Consider the following 20,351-nt stretch of genomic DNA (forward strand, 5'->3'; position numbering starts at 1 on the left):
ATTAGAGAGAGAGATCTATTTATTCCGGGAGCCACATAGAAGATGTGGTATGACCTAAAAGGTCCCCGGAATTTTTTTAATGGATATTGGTCTCCTGAATATAACGGTATGAGGCTCTTTTGCGCACTGACGGTCGTTCTCGAGATATTGTTAATTGAACATTTTTACATAACTTATGCTATATGTTCTAAAATTATCGACCAATTAAAATTTTTTTTTTCGAAACTGTTAGGTATCATTGAAATAAACTTTTTTTGTCATGAACAATTTTTTGTCTGTCTCATATTTTTTGAAAAAAAAACGCAAAAAAGTATAATATAATAATCGATTTTTATGCATTTTTTATGGGCCTTTTGAAGATTCTTCTTTAGACTTATGTTTGATTGTGTTAAGACACATGAAATTTCTTTAGCATATTTTTGCATCCGATTGATAATTTGTATGAAAAAACCGCAAACAAGATTTACAACAAGGTTTCTTTGAACCCGATTGTAGTCCAAATTTATTAAAATTTTCACATTTTGTTTTCTCATTCTTATAAAGAAACCATAGAGGGAAAAAGTTTGTCGACTTTTTTCCGTATCATGAATAGTTTATTTAAAAATAAAAAAGTTAAGTTAAAGGTAAATATATCGTTAAATATCAACAGGGGTAGTTAATATTGACCGATTTTTTCAATCTTTTTTTGATTTTCTCGAAATAATATAACAAGGATAATTCAGCCTATTGAAATTAGATTAATTACTATCGTACACAATTTTGATTTTTCTCAATCGACACTCTTGTAAAAATGGGCTAGCTGATTAGTGCCGCTCGAGTAGACGCTTTCTTGCCTTGCCCGCCTTTCCCATTTTTTTAAATTGGAGCCAGAGGAGAAAATCAAAATTTTTTACAATATTATTTAACCTAATTTCAATAGGCTGAATTAGCCTCATTATATCATTTCGAGAAAATCAAAAAAAGATTTACAAAAATCGGTTGATATTTACTCCTCCTGTTGATATTTCACGATATGTTTTCCTTTAACTTTATTTTTTTATTTTTAAATTAACTATTCGAGATACGGAAAATAGTCTAAGACAAACTTTTTCCCTCTATGGTTTCTTTAACAGAATGAGAAAACAAAGTGTGAAAATTTTAATGAATGTCGGCTACAATCGGGTTCAAAGAAACCTTGTTGCAAATCTTGTTTGCGTTTTTTTTATATAAACTATCAATCAGATGCAAACATGTGTCAAAGAAATTTCATGCATCTTAACACAATCAAACATAAGTCTAAAAAGGAATCTTCAGAAGGCCCATAAACAATGCATAAAAATCGATTATTATATTATACTTTTTTTGTGTTTTTTTTTCAAAAAATATGAGACAGACAAAAAATTGTTCATGACAAAAAAAGTTAATTTCAATAATACCTAACAGTTTCGAAAAAAAATTTTAATATGTCGATAATTTTAGAAGATATAGCATAAGTTATGTAAAAATGTTTAATTAACAATATCTCGAGATCGACCGTCTGTTCGCGAAAGCACCTCATACCGTTGGATGCAGGAGACCATTCTACACAATATCCATTAAAATAATTCCGGGGACCTATTTCCGCGGACTAAACGATTCCTGGCTTCCGGATTAATTCGCGCAACCCAGCTACGCCCGCCAATTCACCGACACGCGACGTTTGTTCACTTCTTACTGCCAAGTTTTTCTGTTCCCCTTTCTTACGGCCCAAACACCGTTGTCCACTTTTTACAGCCAATATTCTATTGCTACTTTTTACAGCTATGAAATTATATCCATATTTTTAGGCACTTTTCTATAGCTGCTTTTTACTCACCAACGAGATATTTCCACTTTTTATTGTCAGCCGCTCATAGAATTTCAATCTTGAACCTCGATCAACAGAAAATAATAAAAAATTTCGATTTTTATTCTTATACCATATTTATAAATTTAAATAATAATAATAGGCAACATAATTGCAGTGGATATACATTATGAAATTGAACAATTTTACAGGCGACAGACGCAGACTGTCCTATTTTGAAGGAAGCTATTCATAGATACAGATCAATCATTTTTGAAGAATCTAGATCCGCTGCCCGATTTTCACAGGAAAATGAAAAACCTAATGGTATAATTGAAGCTAGGTTAAATGGAATTTTGATTCAAAAATTAAAAAGTTGTGAAACACAACCGTATTTTGGAATGGACGAGTCATGTGAGTAAGATAAGCTTGAATAATAAAAGCAGGAATTTTATCGTGGCACTTAAAATTTATAAAAAAGAACCATCTAAGTCATGTTGCATGTAGCTTACTGATATAATTTTCTACCGTAAAAGTGTGTCATTAATCCACAGTTTTTATTTTTGTTAACAATATTATATTATTAGTCAGAAAAAATAGTTTTATTCGTAAAAAAATATTGAAAATAAAAATTTTAATTTTTGGACAAATGACACAAGCTGCAAAAAAATAAATGAACCAAAGTTGTTCACACAAAAAATATCTACACATTTGTTTTTAATTATTTTTTATAGGATGCGTATTTTTTGTTTAAATCGTAAAAACACTTTAGAAACAAATGAATTAAGTTTTTTAGAAAAACGACAAACGGTGCAATAAAATGGTAGTTAACAAAATTGTTTATATATATTACGAATTGTGATAGTATAAATTTATTGAAATGATAAATTTTTAAGGGTAGCTGAGAATAAAACATCGTGCAAAATAAACAAAAAATAATCAAGTAATCATGAAAATTAGAATTTTAACTTTTTTATTGTTAAAATTTGAATAAGAAGTTCCAGACTAAGGTACCGAAATAAATATAATATTCATTTGATGTAATAGAGTTGAACTTAATGTAGAAATTTTCACACTGAGAACAAAATGGAGTGCTTAAATAACTATAGATTGCTATTTATTTGATAATTAGTTAATAAAAATAAAAATCGAGATTTTGTAACTCGCTTTTATAGTAAATCATGACCACTGAGTTACTTTCAATATGATTAAGCATTGCAAACAATTTTTTGGTCACAAATCCTAAATGTATTATTTGTTTTTAATATTGATAACGAAAATAAATATTGCGAGTTGAGGGTACACTTTTTTGGTGAAAAATTACACCATCAATCTACTTGAAACATGATTTAGAAGTAGAAAGAATTTGAGCTGCTGAAACATACCATATTTAACGTTGAATGTATGTGTTTAGAGATCATAATTTAGGGTTGATTTAAAAGTGCAATAAGAAATAAGAAAAAGAAACCGAAGTCGACCAAATTTAACAATTTACCAATTTTTTATTAAAATTTGTATAAAAACATTTATTGTTATTTTTTTTAGCTTTTTTCATTACATTGTTCCTGTGGGATATTTTAACTTTTTTTTTTTTGTTTGAAAAAGGTTTTTATGTGCAGTTGTGCACCGCATCCAATTAATTACACAGCCACACAAAAAAAAGTGTGCGGAACTGGTAAAAGACACACGCATTCCTATGGATTTTGGGGCGCTGAATTCAAATTCGGTATCAAACCTAACCTGAATTAACAGAAATTTATTGAACTACACGTAAAGCTCTGGAAGCATATTTTTCCAGTAGCAAATGTGTGCTACATCGCATGGGTCAAATCGAGCCTAACCTAGAAATAAATCTTACCTAGCCTAACCTAACCTAACCTAACCTCACGAAACACAATTAAACTGATTGTGTTGTCCCGTTGTCTTTGCGGTACCGTTTGAATCAGCTTGGGCTTAACCTGCAAAGAGGTCAAACCTTATCCTAACCTAAAAAAAACCTAACCTAACCTAACCTAACTTAACTTCACGTAACGCAATTAAACTCATTGTGTTGTCCCGTTGTGTTTGCGGTACCGTTTCATTCAGCAGTCTTAACTGTTGCATGATGACGACGTCGGAGAGCCTGCTTTCCCACCAGGACCAGACGCCGATACTGGGGTTTTTCCCTGCATCGTAATACACTTTTTACCTGTGTCTGCTATGACGGCATGAACGCCGTTTACCCAGGGACTCAGCCAATGTGGATCCGTTGCGCACCGTCACCACGTGGAGGTGCCCTGGTTATAGGCACAGGCGAATAATGCTAGCAACAAGCGGTTACGAAACTCCAGACATTTACTGCTATTAATGTCAAAATATTAAAGTACGCAAGAACAGGCTTGCCAGCGTAATCGGTTAGGTTAGGTCAGGTTTTGTTAGGTTAGGACAGGTTAAACCTCTATGTAGTAGGTTAAGCCGAAGCTGAATGAAACGGTACCGCAAACACAACGGGACAACACAATCAGTTTAATTGTGTTTCGTGAGGTTAGGTTAGATTTATTTCTAGGTTAGGCTCGAGTTGATCCATTTGATGTAGCACACATTTGCTACTGGGAAAATATGCTTCCAGAGCTTTGCGTGTAGTTCAATAAATTTCTGTTAATTCAGGTTAGGTGAGTTCAGGTTCTGTTGGGTAAAGTTATGTTAAATAAGTTGATATCAGATAAGGGTTGATCCTTCACAGTTGTCGACATGTTTTTGAAGTGAAAATTTGCATCGCTGGCATTATTTTGACATTTATTTGCCTCAGTGCATGATTTTTCGTCATTTTTTGAGGTTATGGCTCAACCATGACGTGATGGGTGATTTTTGATACCGAATTTGAATTCAGCGCCCCAATATCCTTAGGAATACGTGTTTCTTGTTACCAGATCCGCACACTTTTTTGTGTGGCTGTGTTATTTATATAATTACTTTGTAACAATTGGGTTAAATCCGAAACTAAATTTTTATGTTAGCGAAGTAAATATACTTTCATTTTGATACATAATTCGCCTTTGCGTTCAGAGAAAACAAAATGTTCCATACAGAGTCCTGAGCATTTCTAAAACAAAACATCGAAATCGGTTAAGAATCTACGGTTGTAGTGGAATAATGAACAGTGGTTTCCCGATTCAGCCACTGTACATTGGATTAATTAATCGTACATTTAATCATTAATTATTTTGTTAAACAGAATACAATGCGTCTTTAAAAAACTGTAATAACTTTAATTTTAACACTAATGTAACTGTAATAAAATCCTCATGGAAAAATAAATAAATATTTTGGATTTCAGATGAATTATTAATCACCGAAATATCAGATGTAGCAATTTTAAGAGCCAATACAGTATGGGGGGCTCTTCGAGGTTTTGAAACTTTCACACATTTACTCTCACCATCAGGAGATGGAGCTACTGTAAGTTTCTGAAATGACAAAAGTAAAATAATGAATTTCGAAATGAAATTTTAATTTTCTTTCAATAAAGAAATTTCTGTTTTTAATTTGAAAATAACTTTGTCTTAAAAAGTGACTAGATCTTTGCATGCTTTAAGGAAGTAGATGGGAAAAATTGAAAATTTTCTCAGCTAAATTCTCTTTAAAATGAGACCAACAACGTAATAGAAAATTTAATGGTTTTTGAATTGATGAAAACTCCTGAAATAACAAGAATCCAACGACTTAAGAGACAGTATTATATTTGAGTTAAAAGGCACTATTGTTCAAAAAGGGTTTTTGATTAAATGTAGAAGAAATAATGTTTTACCAGAAAAAATTTCCCTGAATAACAAATTTCGAGATTTTTCCTTTCACAGTAAGTTTTGCAATAAAAAATTTGAACATACTTTAAACAATTTTACATTCTCACTGCTAAATTTTTGTATTAAAAATGTTCCAAATCATGTTAATTTTTGGAATTATCATGAAAAATGTGAAATCTAGACCAAGGCGTAAATTGGTACATCGCATAGTAGGACTTCTCAACAAATGGATATTTTTTTATTAAATTGACTGCCATGACGCAGGAATGACCTTTTTTATCAGGAAACTTTGTGATGTGAAATTTTCAATTTAATTGGAAAAAATTGATAAAAAAATACAGATTACTTGTCAATTCTCAAACGACAGATTTGGTTTTAACAACATAATTGACTCTAAATAACTTGGCCATGTAACTTTCTTGTGTTATTTTTTCAGTTAGTTACCATTTTTACTGTCAATGATAGTGGCTTTAGATAAAAAGCTTGTGCTTCTGGCTGTATTGATCTTTCAATCTTTCCTCTGTTGAAAAAAACTATATCTGGCGTTTGGAAATGGATAAAAATCTGTACCTGTTTATCAAAGAGTGACGCCAAAGTTATCCTATTTTTTGAACCTCGCTAGCTACCTAGGAGAAAAATAAACCAAAATGTTACAGATATCAAATTACTCGTCATTAAATACCGAAATGAGCATCGCTTTTAGATTTCAAAAATTCCAAAAAATTACCCCTATGAAGGGGTTGAAAAGACCCCAAAAAAATTCTAAATAGGAAATACCAATAATTATAAAATCAGTTTTCATTTTATTTTTTATATAAAATAAACCTTATAAAAGGTTCATGCGAAAATGATTTTATAAATAGTGGTATTTTCTATTTTTAATTTTGTTGGGATCTTCTCAACACCTAAATAGGGGTAATTTTTTGAAATTTTCTAAAAACTAAAAGCGATGCTCACTTTGTTTTTCAACGAAAAGTAATTTGATACCTGTAACAATTATTTTTTATTTTTCCCCCAGGTCGCTAGTTAGATCCAAAAAATAAGCTAAAAACTGCTTATTTTAGGGTCACTCTTTATTTAAACAATTGACCATTATTATCTATTATTAAATAATAGTACGTTTTTTGCATCTTGCATTGTTTACTTGGGATTAAAAAAAAAAAAAAATTGAGTACACTGGGACCGCCATACCGGGGGTGTACAAGCACTTTCATTAATTAATTTTGCTAATATAAAAAGAGATTTAAAAAATGTTGCAACCTTCTGAATATTATTTGTAAAGAGTGTGGTAAATATAAGTACACTAAATTTCCGCAACAAAATTACCCGTTATAGAGGACAATGTGGTCCAAGGGGGCGAGAGAGTGGCGCTGCTAGGTCAGCCGAGCAACTCCACAACAACGCAGGAGTGTACGAAAAAAACGGGAAGTACCCTCTGCGGTTAATCGTGTCGTGTGCTTCTGTTATTTTTAGTCTGTTACAAAAATGTCGCAGGACATTCACTTCAATTCGCTTTAAGTCACTCAGTGTTTAGGTTATGCGTTGCGTAACCAGGTGTTATACGAAAATATCGAGTGAAAACAAGAGGAAACTTTTATCTTTTGAAGAAAAATATAAGCTTTTAGGCGATGTGAAATCAGGTACGTCAAAAAGGTCAAGTTTACGGAATTTATTTTTTGACGAGGAATTTTAAAAATCCTTAAAATAATGAGTCCAATTATTATCTTTTTCAATAATGTTACCATTCACTTTGCATTGCGTAATTCGAAAATCTTTTAATTAAAAAATTTTCCATTGTAGATATTTATTTTTAAACTCACCTGTTTTATTTAAAGCATTTCAAAATGCAGACTTGAGGACTTGACCAACTAAAAATTAGACGCGTTCGAAGTGGAAAAGTTTCCCGCTTTTTTCATACGCTCCTGCGTTGTTGTGGAGTTGCTCCGCTGACCTTGCAGCGTTACTCTCTCGCCCCCTTGAACCACCTTGTCCTCTATAGCAGGAACTTTTCTTGCAGGACTGCAGTGTATATATATTTTTAATTTTTTCCTGTATATTAAAAAATTTGTAGCACAACTTTAAAAATATGTAGGGGTTATTTAGCCCCTTCATTTTTTGTTGTTGAAAAAATTACGTTATTTATGTTTCATCACCAGGAAACGTTTCCAGTAGGTTTCATCGAAATCAATTTGTTTTTTATACGCAAAAATTTACAATCGACACAGATAAGAAAAATGTCGCTTAGTTTTTTGAGTACTAGAACATATATCAGGGAGAATAAAATCGGCGAGAGACACCTGGAGTACCTTTCTTGTTCATATAACTTTAGGGCGACAAATTCGTTAAAACTTATTTGTTCACAGAGTTAGTCACTTTCTAAGAAAAACAACATTTTGACTAGTAGCGTATAAAAGAGTGAATAAGTTAGAAAATTATTATATTCAGATAATTTGAATAATTTAAAATGCAATATTTCAGTTAAAATTGGTATCCCAAAGAATCCACGACAAGCCCCGGTTGCCACATAGAGGACTTCTTCTCGATACATCACGTCATTTCATTCCAGTAGACGACATTCTTCTAACTTTAGACGCTATGTCTTACAACAAACTCAATGTTCTACATTGGCATATTGTAGATGACAATAGTTTTCCTTATGAAAGTTTAGTCTTTCCCGAACTTTCCGCAAAGGGAGCTTATCATCCGTCCATGGTCTACAGTACAAAAGATGTTCAGAGAGTCATTGAATATGCACGCCTAAGAGGCATTCGTGTTATTCCAGAATTCGATTCTCCTGCACATACTACTTCCTGGGGCCAAGGGTATCCGCATTTGCTTACGCAATGCTACGGTATATTATTTTCCAGCATTTTTTCCCTATTTTGACCTTATTTCGTAAAAGGGAAAAAATCTAAGTAAAATATCAAGGGTGCCTCTCATGCGATTCTGGCAGGTTTTTCTCATATTGTCCTATAGCTAAAATTCATGCATTTCAAGCTCAAGTATGCCTTGTTAAGATGGTGTAATTTTTTTCGACGAATTTTCATGCCAGTTGCTCGGAAATTTATTCCAACCCACAAAAAAATAAATCTATTTTGTTGTTGTTGAAAAACATGATATTTGGAGATGGTACAAGCTCCATGCAGTTTTTAACACGTATTTCTAATAATAAAAAATTGCCCTCCTATAAATTTTATTCAGAATCATCAATATTAGCTGAATCGAGTAGAGACTCAATATTTCACCTTTGCAATTAACCGCAGAATGCGAACAGACTATAACTTTTCAAATTCACTCCATAAGTCCATTTTACCATATAAGGATCCCAAAAAAGGAACCCATAAGTGAAAAAGTGGGATTTTCGAGTTTTTGGCGCTGATTATGATTTTTTTGCCGTTTTTTTATGCTACTTGTTTCTAAAACACTTAAATACTACTTTATAAATTAGATGTTTAAATAGAGTTTTCAAACATTTCATTATTGTTTTGAGCATTTTCTCTTGTAATAGTGTTAGAAAGTCGCGGTTGTTTAAGATTTTCTTTACTTTTTGTCCAATTTGCAATTATAGTAAGATAATACTTAATTAATTACAATAAACATGATTGTTTAAACAACATCTTATTATCGTTACAAAAATTCTCTTAGAATAATGCTCAAGCATTACAGTTTTTTCAAAAATTGTTCACTTTGTGTCTAGTTTTCAACTAGAGTAAGGTAAATAATTAATTAAAGTTAACAAAGTCAATTCTTTAAACTATTTATGATTATAGTGAATTGTATTTAGATTGAATTATGTTAATGTTAATAATTAATTTAATTTAGCAACAAATAATTATTTGAACGAATTATTATCGTCTATAACTATTTTATTCCTTGTAAATACTAGGTAGTTGCGGTTTCTTCAGAAATTTGCACATTTTTACCCACTTTTTACCTAGTTAAGTTATAAATAATGCAAGTTAACAAATATAGTTACTGAAACAATTTATTATAGTTGGTAACTATCTTCTCTTAGAGAAATTCTAGAAAGTTGCTGTTTCTGAAATCTTTAATTTTGCTTGAACTTTTTACTCATGAGCAAATAATAAATGGACCTCAACAAGAATTATTTTTTAAACAGTATAGTGTTTTATAGTATAATATTGTTACAATAACTAGTTTTATTAACTATTTAGGAATCTTTATTATCACCAGAGAATAACAGAATTTATTAAAGCCAATACAGAGTTATAAGCAAAATACTAATTTGTTTAGACAATTATTTTGGCTAGATTCAAATAATTAATGGGTCATTCCAAGTGAAAACTAGACAAATATTGAAAATTTTCTGAAAAAGCCGCTAATTCTTACTATTAAGGAAAGAGAATATCATGAACCATAATAATTTATTGGTTACACAACTAGTTTTGCTAACTTGGTTTAATAATTCTTTTCCTCTAATTGCAACCTGGACAAAAAGTTAAATATTTCGGATAAACTGAAACTATCTAATATTAATATAGAAGAAGATAGCTATAAATAATGAGAATTTGTTTAGACAATTATTATTCTCGAATTGAATTATATATTAATTTAATTTAAGTGAAAAAGTAGCGAAAAGTTGAAAATGAAATTTTCAAACAATTAGGTTTATTAACATTAATTAATTATTAATTTAATTAACCTCTTAGATAAAATTGATAGAAGCATTAAAAAACAATTTTAATGAAAAAAAAACCACACAGAAATATCATAATTCTTACCAAAACATCGGAAAAGCTATTTTTCACAAATGGTATTTTTATCATATCAAACAGGCTTATAAGTGTGATCTTTAAAAATTAATATTTTATTCGTATTCTATGTCTTATTGTGAAAAGAAATCTTGAATTTCAACTCGATTTAGCTAACATTAAAATTCTAAATAAAATTATCAAAAACTTCTTTTTTCTAATGGAAAATATGTATTGAACTTCGCGAGGCTTGCGCTACCTCTTAAAATATATTTTTTTTTAAATTATTTTTGTGTGGATTCGAGCTTTTCTGACGATATGCAAACAAATTCGAGAAAAAAATTTCAATGCATTTTGGACCAGCCTTATGTTTTTATATAAGGAAAGTTCAATATTCTATGCTCCAAGAGCAGCATCACCGAACAAAAAAACCCTATCAGTTGACCGTGCAGTTATTGCAAGGAACCCTTGCTATTTTTGCATGAGCATCCTGCGCTCCGCATTCTCCCACCATACATGCGAGACACCAAGCGCTGGTAAGGGTATAAGAAACCCTTAACGAAATTGCAAGGGTTTCTTGCAAAATAATATTTGCTCGCTAAAATTTCGTACTTCAATAGAAATAGTTTAACTTCGATTTTTTCTCTGTATTTTTTAGTTTAAAGAGGCTTATTTAGTTTTTATATAGGTGATTGTAACTATATTTGAATTACAGATAGAGACGGTGAATTAAATGGCAAAACTGGTCCTTTGGATCCCACAAATCCGAAGTTGTATGAGTTTTTGGAACGGCTGCTTGAGGAAGTTGTTCAAGTTTTTCCAGATAAATATTTGCACCTCGGAGGAGATGAAGTGCCATTTGATTGTTGGGAAAGTAATCCTAATATTCTCAGTTTCATGAGGGATCATAACATCACTAGAAATTTCACTGAGCTTGAAAATATATATATTAGTAAACTTCTGAACGTCACGAATAATCTCAACACGAAAGCCATAGTGTGGCAGGAGGTAATTAAAATTAAAATAATTTAATTTAGAGACCATTCAAAATCCACCCGCTTTTTAAAACGAAGTGACAAATTTTTTAACAAAATAGTTGAAATTTTAAGTTAATAGTTGAATTTCTTAAAGAAAGATGATTTTTCAAGAAAGAACTTTTCTATGAAAAAATGTAAATTTTTAATCAATAGGGACAAATTTTCGATCCAAAAAGATAGTGGAACTTTCAATGGCAAAAGTTAATTATAAATTAAAGAGTTACATTTCAAATGTAATGGTTGAACTTTAAAGCGAAAAAGACGAATTTAGAAGAAAGTTCAATTTTCAACTAAAAAATATCAATCTTTAACCAAAAATGTATTCATTGATATTTTAAACAAAAAAAAATTTAATTTTAAATCAAAAAACAGATTAATGGAAGTATAAATGATATATTTACAATAAAATAATTAATTCCTCAAACAAAAAATAATTAAACTTGAACCATGCAGTTGCACTTTTAACCAAAAAGATCAAATTTCTACCAAAAGAGATGAATTCTTGTCACGACAGATTTTTCACTTGGATGACAATAAAATTTTTTAATAAAATTGGTTAATTTGGAAGCGAAAAGGCGAACTTCGAACACAAAAGTTTAATTTTCTACCCACAATTATGAATTTTTAAGCATCATTTAATATCCAAACGAATTATTGAATTTTCAACAAAACAGTTTTATTTTTAAACTAAAAAGACGATTTTTCTATAAAATAGTTAAATTTTTATTCCAGAAATATGAATTTTTAATGAAAAAATTAATTTTCGAACAAAGAGTTATCTTTTTAATTTAAAACAATCAATTTTCAACAAAAAAATGTAGAAATCAAATGTGCAGTTTAAAACATTGATTTTTAACAACAGAAAATGGATTTTAAACTAATAAAATGAATTTTGAACAGAGTAGGTCGACTTTCCACAAATTAGTTTAATTTTCAATAAATAAGATTAAATTTTCACCAAAATAGATGAACCTGTAACAAAAATTTATAATTTTTTCAAAAATGTAATAACTTAATTTTCAGTTGAAAAAATTAATTTTCAAACACAAGTAGAAGAAATTTTAACCATATAGTTCACTTTTTAAACAATTAGATAAATCTTGAACAAAGTATCCAGTTGAATTTTCAAATCAACAAAATTGGGTTTGAATGAAAAATGTAATTGTTGAGTTTTAAACTAAAAAGGATGAATTTTCAACTGAAAAAGGAATATTCTAAATTCCAGTTTGAATAAAAGTTAATTAGAAAAAATGAATTTGAACCAAATATTGAAATCTCAAACCATTAAAATTAACTTTGATCAAAGTAGTTCAACTTGCAACGAAGCAATTGAATTTCCAAGTTTTAACCAAGTAATTGAATTTTTAATAAAAAAAGACAACTTTCTGCGAAGAAGATTAATTTTGTACGAAAAAGACTAATTGTCATCATAATATTTACATTTTCAACCAGGGAGTTCAATTTTATACTGAAATAATTAAATTTTTAATACAAACAAATGAATTCCTAAAAAATAAAGATAATTTATAACAAAGTAGTTGTACTTTGAACCAAAGTGATGAATTTTGAACTAAACGATAAGCCTGCAATAAAAAAATTAATTTTTTTACTAGATAGTTGAATTTTTAACTGAAAAGATGATTTCTTATAAAGAAGATTAGTTCACTATCGAAACGATGAATTTTCAACAAAATGTATGAATTTTATACTAAATACTTGATTCAAATTTTTTTTTCAATTTTCAACCAAAGAAATAAATCTTCAACAAAATATTTAATTAATTTTAAACGAAGAAGTGCATATTTTAACCATGTGGTTTAATTTTGGACCAATACAGATTAAATTTTTACCTAGAGATAAATTTTGAAACCAGAAAAAAATGTTAAGAAAAATAGTTAAATTTTAATCTAAGAATAGCAATTTTTAACAACAAATAAAACAAATTCTTACAAAAATAGATAATAGTAAATAATATAATAGTAGAGTCTTGAGCAAAAAAAAACAATTTATAAACAAAAATAGTTGGATATTCTTATTTAGTTCTATTCATTTATCTTTACTGATGAAATAAAATCACTACTCACATTTTTTTCCGGCAATTAAAAAAAAATTGTAATCACATTTATATTTCTTATGTGTATTGTCTCAATCTATGTTAACCCGACCCACTCTACGTAACAAATCGTCACTAAACTTATAACCCCCCCCCCCCTCCCTTGCCTAACAATGTGAAGTAGTTTTTGAACGGCCCCTTTTGATTACATAGTTGAGTAATTAATCATTACCATTAATAAATGTATATGAATGCATTAATCCTATTGACACCGATAATAAAATAGTACGGCAAACTGTGAAACAGACATGATTTTCCTTCATGTTTGATATTCCCGTATTCGTACAGGTGTTCGATAACGGAGTGAAAATTCATCCAGGGACAGTAGTGCACGTTTGGACCGGGGCATGGCAGCAGGAAGTTATTAAAGTAACGAAAGCTAGATTTCCGGTATTACTTTCTACTTGTTGGTACCTCGATCACATTGCAGGTGGTGGGGACTGGGAGAAGTTTTATAATTGTGATCCTCTTTCCTTCGACGGATCAACTGACCAAAAGAAACTTATGATGGGTGGCGAAGCCTGCATGTGGTCCGAATTTGTTGACAGGTATTTATTACAAGTTAAAACTTCATTTATTACTTATTAGAAATTATTCAAGGCAAGAGCCGCCCGCCTACAAAAAAGGATTTCCTAACTTATTAAGACGCTAATTAAGCCGTTAAAATCTCTACCTCCCGTACGTTTCTTTTCGCCTTTTCGCCGCCCCCCTTCCATAATTCATCTCCTCTCACTTCAATACCTTTCCCATAATATCCCTCTCATCACTCTCCTTAAATTTACATCCCTTTTCCTATTTCTAACGCCACTAATTCCCTTTTACTCACTTTTCGAAATTCTCCTTTAATCCGTTCTTTGCTCTGCTTATTTATCCCTCACTTCTGTATCCTCCAATTCCCTACCAGAATTTCCCCTACCCACTCACCCCCACTTCCCTGTTATCCCTCACTTATCATAATTCTCTTCTCACCCCCTCCCATCTCCACTTCACCAATCCATACTTTCCTACGCTACTTCTCTACCTCTACTCACTGCTCACTTTCTTACTATCTCACGTAGCACATTCTCTCCCTATCATCACCAGCCCTCTTATTACTCCCCCTTCACCGATCAAATCTTTTCCTACTTCTGTTACCTCTACACCCTCTCCTCACATCTCATACTACTTCTCCCATCCTCTCCCTTTTAAATCTAATATTCATTTGTTCAATTCCCCTATTACACTAGCCATACTCATCACTTCTCTACTATCCCTACTGTCATATTAACTTCATTACACCAATATAACTCCCATTACTTCCCCCTTCACTGCTCAGCCCTTCCTCTACTTCCACCGCATCTACTTTCCCTCTCCTCACTTCTTATACTTTTCCATCCATCCTATTCCTTCTCTACTTTACTAGCCGTCACTTCATTTTTCCTATTTCCCTAACCCTACTCACCACTCACATCGCTACTAACCTAACTATCAAATTCTCACCCTTCCCCTACCACACTCATTTTTCCCTACTTCCCTCCCCAACCAAGAAACAAAATACAACGGATGGATAAGCATCCAATCGAAACCGACGTAATTTTTTCTAACTCCGACTACTCATTATTTTAGTAAAAAAATTGTAAATTGCCAATGACTTCATTTAGAAAGTTTTATTTTTTAAAATTATTTCACTTTTTCTATTCTTGACACTTTTCGAGTCTCCATTTTGAAACGCAAACTGCACTATTTTACTAAAGGCTGACACCCTTCAACTCGGTTTTTACAAAGATGGTTTTTTTTTTATTTGGAAACTTATTTTAGGTAGTCCAGAAAGGCTTAAAATAGATACAAAATTTCGTTTAGCTCTTTAACGATTTTTTCATTTTTTTTTACAAAACAGGGTAGTTTTCATATAAAAGGTAGTCCACATATTACGTGACGCTCTGAAGGGGGGAGGGGGTTCTGTCCGGACATTACAAAGTGACAAAAATAAATCTAATAGTTGCTATTTTCATTCAAGTAATTGAATTTTTGATACAAAGAAACTAATTTGATAGAAAATAATTTAATTTCAAATGTAAAAAGTTAAATCTTCGACAAAAATGTTGATTTTCAGCCAACGTGAAAGAATTTTTATCCAAGAAAAATTACTTTTCTATCATGAAAGATGAATTGTCAATCCACGATAGCTGACTTTAACAACATAGTTAAATTTTCAATAAAATAATTAAACACTTAACAAATTAAATACGTCTTTTACCAAATAGCTGAACTTTTAACCTAAAAAGATGATTTTTTAAAGAAAAAGATTAATTTTTTAGCAAAACATGAATTTTCAATAACATACTCCAATTTGCAACCAAATAGTGTAATCCTTAATAAAAAAAGATTCATTTTAAGTCGAATTAAGTTGTATTAAATTTTCATTTTAAAAATTGTTAAAAAACTAATTGTCAATTAGTTGAATTAAATAAAGACAGACAACTTTTTAACTAAATAGTTGAATCCTCAAACAAATAGCTGAATTTTCAACAAACAAGATTAATTTTCTGCACAAGTGAACGAATGTTTAACAAAATAGCTAATAATTCTAAAGCTGAAAAGTCGAACTTTTTATAGTTGACTTCTAAACCGGAAAAAATAATTTTTTACAAGAAAGTTATTTTCAATGAGGAAAAATGATTTTTCAACGAAAAATATCATTTTTCAACAAAAAAGATTAATATTTTTCACCCAAATAGACAAACTTTTAACAGAATACATCCACTTTTTACCAAATATTTAAATATTAAACTTACAAAGTAAAATTTTTCAACAACAAATGGACTAGTTACATGTTCAAATAAAGAACATTAATTTTTAACCAAATTTTCTATGAAAATAGTTGAATTTTCAAACCAAAAAGGAAAATTTTCTGAAATACTGTTCAATTTTCAACCCAAAAATACAAATTTTTCAACAAAAAAGATAATTTGCAACAAAAAAGTTTAATTATCAACTGAGATGATGAATCTTCAACAACAAAAATGAATATCTCACAAAGTAATTCAACTTCAAACCAGGTAGTTCATTTTTCAATGAAAAAAGAAATTCTTAACAAAACATACAACACTCCGTATTTCCACACGAAAAATTAAATTTTAAATAAAAAATAGATAAATATATCCGAGAAAGACGAATTTTCAACAAAACAGATAAATCCTCAACCAAAACAGATTAATATTTAATTAAGCAGTTGCGTTTTGGACCAAAAAGGATACATTTTTAAAAAAGAAGATTAATTTAAGACAAAAAAATGGTTTCTAGGCTGAATATTTAAATTTTAAACCTAGTATATGAATTTTCATCTAAAATAAGGAATCTTTATCAATTCAACCAACTGAATCAAAGCGTTTCATTAGCAACCAAGAAAAAGATTTTTTCAAACAAGAATATATCTTTTACTACAAAAAAATATGGATTATCAACAATACAGTTCAATTTGTAAGGAAAAAGTATAATATTTAACTAAACGAGATTAATAACAAATTAAAAATATAATGTTAGACTTGAAAAAAACTGTTAGCCCATTAAAGAAATTACAGATGGCCCCTAATCATTTAAGTTTATATGTTATCTAAGTTAATATTTTAATTATATCACACACTAGCATCAGATAGGTTAAACACATCATTCATTGTTCTATTGACAATTGTATAAAATTACATTAATATTCCCTGTTTAAAAAGAGGAGGGTGTCAGTTTCAGTGTTTCATGAACTCTTGACAGGGGGGGGGGGGGCGTCACTGAAATGTTACAAATTGTCAGAATAGGGAGAGATCAAATATATTTTAGAGGAATGTCCGAAAAATCACTGGAAATATCGTTTCTTGATATGTGGACGCTCCATATAGAGGTTGTTTTTTTAAAACTTATTTTGGGTAGTCAGAAAAGGCTTAAGATAGAAGAAAATTGTATAGTTTACCTATTTTACGCTTTTTAAAATTTTTCACAGAAGCTGTATAGTTTTTACATATAGGAGTTTTTTTGGTGAATTTTTTTTAGTTTTTCGGAGATTCTTAAAATCCATTGCAAATTGGATAGTCCAAAAATTCATTGAAATTTTTTTTCTCTCTAGAGGGAAAGTCACCCCTCCCCCTGTCAAAATTTCCATTTCCGCAGGAGATGAATCCGTCATTTTTTATTTTTCAAAATTCAAATATTAACACGTGCCACTAGTTACTTCAAAATCCCATTGGATTTACATGGGGGAATTTTGGATTTTAGAAAAATTGAACTCATGATTCAAGGTTTCATCGAAACGTGCCTAGCTTTGTAGAGATTGAAGGGAAGTGTCCACGAAATAAAACCATACTAAAAACTTTCGTTTAACCCAACCTCGCTCTCCCCCCTGCGGCACCACAAAAATGACCCAAAAAGAAAAAACTACATTTTTACGTATTATTGTTAATTTTTAGCAGCTTCTGTCATTCTTTCCTAACAGATAATTACGAATAGATAATTTGAAAATTTCCCACGGCCTTCTGAACAAAACTTTAACTGTTTAAAAAAAGTTACTTATTTCAACAATTATTCATTCCCAAAAATGTACAAATTAATTGTATTTTCTGATTCAAATGTAATAGTTGGTCATTGTTTATAATATTAAATTTTTTCAAAACATTATGCAATTATTTCAACTATTAGTTATTGTTCTTTTACAAAATTTATAAAAATTGAGTCAGATGGTCCAATTTTTCTGAAATTGGTATCCTATGCTACTTTTTGTTAATTAATAACAAAATTTGGATACATTTCTTCTAATTTTTAACAAATATATATTTTATCCAACAATTTTTATTAACTCAAGCATTTTCTTTTTGATAATTAAAAAAAGTGAAATAAACAAATGTTTAATGTTTAAACAAATGCAATTTGTTGTGAATTCAGTTAAAATCGTATCGTTATTGTTTAAAAGATTTTTATTCGTTCAAGCAGTTTTCTATTAAAAAATTCGATCCGATAATATAAAATCTAACACATCGAATTATTTTCATTAATATATATTAACATACGTTTCTTGTGTATTTCAGTATGTCAGCTTAATATTCATGAAAGACTTTCAAATGCTGTAATAAAATATAATCAAAATCCATTTAAATTACATCTCTGATAAAAAAATATATTTTTTGGGCAAAAAATGTTTTCTTTCTGTTATCTGAAAACTGTTTTCTGTAATTTTTTACTACTTTTAGTAAGTACTGTTTTTGATTATCATATAGCCAATAAATATTGTTCAATAAAACATATTTGTTAAAAATTAGAAGAAATGTATTAAAATGTTGTAATTATTTAACAACAAGTAGCGTAGGATACCAATTTGAGAGAAAATTGGACATATGTGACTCAATTTTTATAAATGTCTTTAATGAACAATAATTTATGGTTTAAATAATTAAAGAATTGTTTTAAAAAATGCACTATTCCAAACAATGAACAACTATTATATTTCAATCAGAAAATACGATTATTGTTTACATTTTTTGAGAATGAATTCACATTGCCAATTAGTAATTATTTGTATGAAAAGACGACAGAAATTTCTCAAAATTAACAATAATACGTAAAAATGTAGTTTTTTTATTTTCGGTCATATTTGAAGCGCTGCATGAGGGGGGGGGGGGGGGACTACGGGTTAAAAATAAAAGTTATTAATATAGTTTTATTTTCTAGACACTCCTCTTCAACCCCTAAAAAACTTGGCACATTTTAATTAAACCCTGGAGCACGAGTTCAATTTTTCGAATGTCCAAGATTTCCCCATGATAATAAAATGGTATTTTGAAGTGCCCGGCAGTACGTGTTAATATTTAATTCAAAAAAATGAAGGATTTATTTCCTCGGGAAATGAAAACTTTGCGTATAAGCGCAGCGTGAAGCGATATGGAATGGAGATGTCGATATCAAAATAAATTTAAAAAAATAGCAGTAAATTTGTTAGTTGCGCTTAACAATGGCCATAAAAACCACAATTCATGAAACAATAAAAAGTACAAAATTCCATTAGAGAGGGGCTAGCTTTACTGCTTTTATACATAATAGTTTATTAGATTATAATTTTATCATCCTAGAAGATGCTTTTGAAAAGCGAAATTTTTTATTTTTATTTTAAGAAACAACTTGCATCAAAGAATTTGGCCCCGGGCGAGTGCAGTTGCTGAGAGACTGTGGAGTTTTGACGTTCAACCCAAGTATAATGTCTCCAGGCGCCTAGAAGAGCACGCCTGTCGTATGAACAAGCGTGGTGTGTCTGCTCAACCTCCCAATGGAGCTGGTTTTTGCATCGTCTAAAATTTCAAAAATTCTTTCTCCTACAAATCATATATATTTCAAAATAAATCCATAACTCTTCTTAATACTATACAAATGATAATTAGTTTTCTAAGAAATTCCATTTTTTATAGTTTAAAAAAACGTATAGTCAGTGTTATGAAAGCTTTTGTCCAGACAGATTTAATAAGATGAATGTATTAAAATGAAATCAAAAATATTAGCAATATAAAACTAATTGCTTACACCTTCTATATCGCATTCTTTAAGTTCTGGTAAAAAAGAGAAGAGTTCGTTAAAGTAACTAACACTTTAAATCGAGGGGGAAACAACCTCTAAAAATATTATCCAGAGGAGCACAGTGGGGAAATGTGGCGAAAATATGTCAAAATACAATTCCGGCCACAATTTTTAAAAGATAAAGTTATTTTTTGGAAATTAAAGCTAACTAAATTTTTAAGAGATCCCTGGACGCTATCCCCCCCCCCCCCCTATTCGAAAAATCGAAGTCTAAATTACATGATTTTGAAGATCTTCACATGCGCTCATATACGCCATAGAGAAAAAATTTTGCGCCACATTGATAACAGAATTATCAGTGATAAGCATATTTTATAC

The 20,351-nt window shown here is 30.0% G+C and overlaps 1 protein-coding gene across 1 annotated transcript in view; it reads left to right on the forward strand.

Moving 5' to 3' along the window:
• The window catches only part of LOC117174837 (beta-hexosaminidase subunit beta-like), a 55,323-nt gene extending 35,442 nt beyond the window's left edge, over positions 1–19,881 (forward strand). Inside the window, exons 2-7 of the mRNA XM_033364221.1 lie at positions 2,017–2,218; positions 5,121–5,242; positions 8,065–8,437; positions 11,014–11,306; positions 13,737–13,996; positions 19,577–19,881. Of these exons, the coding sequence (XP_033220112.1) occupies positions 2,017–2,218; positions 5,121–5,242; positions 8,065–8,437; positions 11,014–11,306; positions 13,737–13,996; positions 19,577–19,754 (1,428 nt within the window). The 3' untranslated portion in view covers positions 19,755–19,881. The remainder of the gene's footprint in view (positions 1–2,016; positions 2,219–5,120; positions 5,243–8,064; positions 8,438–11,013; positions 11,307–13,736; positions 13,997–19,576) is intronic.
• Positions 19,882–20,351: the final 470 nt, after the last annotated feature.

Source organism: Belonocnema kinseyi, chromosome 6 (genome assembly GCF_010883055.1).
Source record: "Belonocnema kinseyi isolate 2016_QV_RU_SX_M_011 chromosome 6, B_treatae_v1, whole genome shotgun sequence".
NCBI classification, from domain to species: Eukaryota; Metazoa; Arthropoda; class Insecta; order Hymenoptera; family Cynipidae; genus Belonocnema; species Belonocnema kinseyi.